The sequence below is a fragment of the Frankliniella occidentalis genome, unplaced genomic scaffold (assembly GCF_000697945.3).
Source record: "Frankliniella occidentalis isolate FOCC.00 unplaced genomic scaffold, Focc_3.1 Scaffold217, whole genome shotgun sequence".
Taxonomy (NCBI): domain Eukaryota; kingdom Metazoa; phylum Arthropoda; class Insecta; order Thysanoptera; family Thripidae; genus Frankliniella; species Frankliniella occidentalis.
The window spans coordinates 154535-159936 of record NW_026267343.1 but is presented as its reverse complement, the minus strand read 5'-3'; the positions used below and the strand labels follow the sequence as shown (position 1 = coordinate 159936).

At 55.9% G+C, this 5402-nt stretch overlaps 1 protein-coding gene across 1 annotated transcript in view; it reads left to right on the top strand.

Annotated features, from left to right (window-relative positions):
- The window catches only part of LOC113215236 (mucin-5AC-like), a 74842-nt gene that overhangs the window by 4342 nt on the left and 65098 nt on the right, over positions 1–5402 (top strand). The window contains exons 4-7 of the mRNA XM_052272678.1: positions 1323–1510; positions 1595–1884; positions 2199–2466; positions 2563–2868. Of these exons, the coding sequence (XP_052128638.1) occupies positions 1323–1510; positions 1595–1884; positions 2199–2466; positions 2563–2868 (1052 nt within the window). The remainder of the gene's footprint in view (positions 1–1322; positions 1511–1594; positions 1885–2198; positions 2467–2562; positions 2869–5402) is intronic.

Below are 5402 nucleotides of genomic sequence, written 5' to 3'. Positions count from 1 at the left end.
CCCTTCCCGCGAGTGGCTTGGTCCGGCCCGGCACGGTGTCAGAAGAGTACCCCAACTAGGGAACTACTGAACTGCGGTGTAGAGCAAACTCCTCCTCTGCAATGTGCGATATGAAGCTGTTGAGTGATTTGTTTTTCTAAGGACCTTTTTTTGCCTCCCCACTCGGGATCATTGGCGGTATGTCCTGTCCGTACTTCCCCGCCCTGCGCCCTGCGTACGGAGGGTGCGTTGGTGTAAATCTTTTCCTCGCCGCCCGCCCCGTCCAGGACCCCGCTTTCGCCGCGAAGATTCGCATTCAGATACCGAACAGTGGCGGGCGTAGCCAGGGGGTGGCGGGCCGAGGAATAGGCGTCTCTTTATTTTGAAAAAGTACTTTTCCTGCCATTTTCTTCTCTGCATGGCGTCGCGGGGGAAAGCGGAGACCGAGGGGAAAATACCCCCTATCGGCGCAGTGGAATCGTGCACTACGTTATTCTCCCGGACTTAACGACACAGCGCCACGCTAGATAATTCCAAACCTCTCCACTCTTCTCCGTTCGACGTTAACGTGTACGGCTGCAAATTATTACATTTTTTATTTTTTTAAAATAGAACAGTTGTTAGGGATGTTCCTCTGGCCGCCGCGCGCGGAGTATGCCCGTGGAGCCGGAGTTGTAGTATACTTACTACTTCGCGCGACGGCCGTTCGCCGCCAGCGCTATCGGCGACTCAGCGACGCACTCACTCAGTCCGCTCACACTTCATCGCTAGGTCTTTGAAGCTGGAGGACGAGGACAGGCGCTGTTGTGGAGTAATTTTAGATTTGACTTTGAATCTTTGCATTTTCCTGAGATGGAGAGAGAGCAGGTAGGCCTGATAGTGAATGTCGTTGGAGGTTATGTTTTCGGCGGTGTGTTTTCATGTGTGTGGTTTCATCATCATTTTTGAAAGTCTCGTCGTCTTAGCCTTGCCTGTACCGCAGAAGTTGACTGTCATGTTGACTGACACAATGTTGTGTACCTCAGAATACACCCGTGCCTGATCGGAGAGTAAAATGTGTTAGGAAATACACAGGTCCTAGGTTATGTGGTTTCAATCCTGTCCATTTCACCTGCTCCAACCTAACCTCGAATACCAACTTATAACCTGTCGGACCAGCAGGTTCAAGTTCTAGAATCATTTTGCATGCGTCGCTTGAAAGTTCAAACAGTTGGTTCGTGTGACATTTTAGTGAAACCGTCTTCTGTGCCACCGTATTATGCTTTTACTGCATGTTGCAACACTGTTTTAAACTCCATAGCGTGACTTCGTCTTCTTCTCATTCATCTTGTTCTCCTGTGCAGGTGCAGTGGCACCTGCAGCTGCTGCCTCGTCTGCGGGCGGAGATGGAGCAGATGGGCCTGTTGTCGCCGCTGCTCTGGGTGCCGGTCGACACCGTGGCCGATGTCTGCTACGAAAAGATGTTCGACATGCTCTGCTTCGCCCCGACGGATTGGGACGCCCTCATCGGGTCCCTTGCCACCCTCACCCGGTAAGTGCGCGCGCGGGGGAGTTGGAGTGCGTCCCGAAGCCAAACGATTTCATTTTGTATCTTGCTCTGCCCCCCCCCCCGCAGCAACGTGTTCATGTCGAAGTTGACGTACGGCGAGGCGATCAAGTCTCTGCAGATATCCCGCGACTTATTGAGCGGGTCGACTGAGCCCCTCGTGCAGAAATACTGGACTCCCCTCAAGCACCTTGTGGACGTCACGTGGGTGCTTCTGAGCTGCCTGCACTTCGCCAGAAGCGTTGCGACCGTCCTCCCTGGGGTGCGCGGAGGGGTCGCCAGCACCATCAACATGACGCCGGAGGAGCAGAGCGCCCTGGCCGCCTCCAAGAGCGTCACCCTGCAGCTGTGCCACTATGGTGAGTCACACTAAGCACGTTAGGGTCCGTAAATTGTAGATGGAGGCAGAGGAAAGGTGAGTTTCGCATAGGTATGAAGTTAGAACTGCCTGCTGTAATTTTTCACATGTCCTAAATTGGCTGGTACAAAAGTTTTCTTTAAAACATATGATCTTGATTTTGGTTTTCAACTGACTTACGTGGTTCGCACTGTCGTACGGATTTTCATCATTTTTCTGAACTGAGTCTAGTCTCTCTGATCATCTTGAGTGAACCGCAAGTCTGGAGTTTGCCGCTCTAAAAGTGTAAATTTGAAAGCTCTGTTCGGTCCGCAGCGCAGTGGCCCAGCCTGCTGAACGAGCGGGGGCCCCTGTTCCTCGGGGCGCTGGAGGCGGCCGGGCTGGCCCTGAAGCTGCACCCGCTCGAGGGCGTGTGGGTCTCGCTGTACGCCCGCTGCCTGTCGTACCGCCACCCGGACAAGGCCGTGCTGATGCACGGGGCCGTGCGGCTGTCCCGAACGCCGTTCACCGTCGTGGAGCTGGCTAATGTGCTTGCGGTGTCGTCCAACTCCAAGGCGGTGGACCTCGCCGCCAAGCTCATAACGTGAGTACGCGCACTTGAACAACTGTTTTCTTTAGCTGTGGTCGAATGTGTGTGTTGAGTCTCCGATCGCTCATTTAAAATCGGGTCATCTTACAGGTGTGCGGTAGAAGAGTGGCCGACAAACATATACGTCAACTCGTCGTACGTCACGCTTCTGCTCAACTCCAACTGCAGGAGCCTCTTGTCGCTGGAGACTGCGCAGGAGTGCCTGCGGCGCGCGCGCGTGCTGGCGCCCAACAGCCCCCTCCTGTCGGGCCACTACTGGAGTCTGCACGACATCCAACGGACGGGGGGCTTTCTGTCGCCGATCCTGGAGGAGGGCGACGAGGACGTCTTCGCGCAGGGCTTCGTCGGTTGGGACGCGGAGAAGGAGGCCAGGCTGCGGAGCATCTCCGCCAAGCTGTACCCCGGTGCCACCCCGCTCGGGGCCACTGCGGCCTCGCAGCTGCTCGCCGCGCCCCGGGCGGCTCCCCCGCCCGCGGGCTGTCTCAAGGACGACGGCCCCGAGGACAAGGCCAACCGATCGAGGAACCTCTGGTCCCCGACAGAGCCTCGCAGAGCAGTGCGGAAGACGCCAGCTCCCTCACCGTCACCGTCATGTAAGGTGGCGGTTTATTTTCGACAAATTTACGATCGTCATCTGGGAAAGCAATCCACACCTGCCATGAGAGCGGGCGGTGATGTGCTTTCCCAGACTCTGGCCGCCACCCACTTTGCCCAATTCCTGGACGACGCTCCCATTGAACGTGTTCGAACACGAAAACCGCCAGCATCTGCACTCTGTGTTTTTTGGCAACGGCCGTGTCGACTGGGCTACGACGGAAGTAGGTCGTAAAGCCGATTGAGAAGTCACAGGCCAGGGTTGGCAGAAAAAATTAAATTGAATTAAATGATTTGCCCATGGCGGTGCACAATATTTTGCCCCGGATAAAAATTTTGCCCGGGACAAAAATATTATTAATTTTATTATAATTTTGCCCTCAAGGGCAAAACATATTAGAGTAATTTTGCCCCTTTTTGCTCCGATGCAATTTCAGAAACAGGTCATTTTCTTGCCTCCAGGGCATGGGGGCATGGTGCGTCTCCTTTGTACAGTGTTTGGACTCAGATCGGACGAGATAAGAGCCCTCAAGTTTGGATCCTAAAATGAACTATGTGAAATCTCTGTAATTGGGGTGCTGCCGAATTTGGCCCGATTTAATTTAATTTGGATAAAGACCGGGGTTTTAAAGGATTGTACCCCGCAATTAATTTTACCCAGTAAATAATGCCCCCTCACAATTCTGCGTATTTTAGTTTTGCCCACCAAAAGAATAAAATTATCGGTACATTAAAATTCAATTTAATTTTTTCTGCCAACCCTGTCACAGGCCGCCGCCCCGCCCCAAGCCAAACTGCATAGACAAAGGCACCCCGCCGGGCTGCCAGGGGGCGGGGCGCGCCACGCAGCGCTCCTCAGTGCGGGATTCGGTTGCTGGACCAGAGGGAAAGGTGACACCAGGCCGGCTCGGCCCACATTTGGTGATAGTTTTTATGTTTGCCAGATGTGGGTGCGTTGCGAGCCAACGGTCGCTCTCACGGCGGCTGCAGGGCCCTGTCACCGGGTGCCCCTGCAGGCCGCCAGGTCCAGCCTCAGCCACTAGTATTAAGACTAATATTAAGATCACTCTTCGGCCACATCAAGAGCTGTCTCTCGCGGTCCGAGGTGGCCTCGGGACCACCGCGGCCTAGTGCCGTGCGATGAGCTTGACCCAGGCATCGCGATCGCGACACCTGCACCGCCTGCACCCGCACTCGCTCAGCCTCGCCGCGGTCCAGCTTCTGCGAACCACGGCGCGCTTGATTGCCATGAGCTCCCGGTGCAGGGTTGACATCGCGATCCTGGTCCTCGGCTGCGCGCCTAGGGCCTCGGAGGCCTCCGCAATTGGCGCACCTCGGAGACGGCCTGCCAGGCGGCAAGACCGAGCTGGCAGGCAGGCGGACGGGGCTGCGCGCCTGGACTCGGGGGCAGCAGGGGCCCGCCCTCGTGTGACTTCGGGTGCCCCGTATGCAGATGGGTGGGGGTGGCGGGGGAGGCTTCCCCCTCACCCCTGGCCCTAGGCAGGGCACCTCGGGGGCGGTGCCACCCTGCTGCTAATGACTGCTGATTGGCTCTGGCGGACAGGGGTTTCGCCGGGCCGGCCGGGTCCAGGACGTCGGCGGCTGCGACCAGGGTGACGGAGCGCACGGTGACACGGAAGGAAATCAGACGAAGTTGAGAGGAGCTCCGTGTTAGACGTGTCGCCGTGTGACTGCCGCCGCCCGCGTGCGTGTCCGCCGTGACCAGTCCGCGTCGAGTCACTCGCTTCGTCCGCCCTGTCCGTGCGCGAGAGACGGATACCGCTGACATCATCACCATTGGATTACTGTGCCTCATTTCTACCATTTCTTCAGTGTGTGGTTGTGTGTTTGTGCCTCAAGACTCCATAGTTTCAGTGACCAAGTGATAAGTGCCAGGAGCAGAATTAAGTGAAGTGTTGTGTGTGTGTGTGTGCTTGACAGTCATCGTCGCCCACCCATCGTATCCTCGCTCTGTACTGTGTCCTTGTCCTCTGTGAATTGTGGTGCTCTGTGAATCTTAATCTTGAATTAGAGTGATCATTTAACCCTATTTTCGCTGTTCTCATCCCGCTTACTTCCCGCATCTCATCAATCGCATCACACCTTGCGCCAGCCATCGAACATTAACTCATATTTATTGGAAGGAGTAATCCACACCCTGACAGTCACCTTCACCGCCGTCGCTGCCGCCGACATCATCAGCGATGACCTCTCCGTTGAGCACCCCGTCGACCTCCCCGTCAACATCTCCACCTTCAGGGCGGCGCTTAAGAACTAAACTTGAAATTGGCCCCCTTCGCATGCCTTTCACTAAGACGTCTTCGGCAGCCGCACCT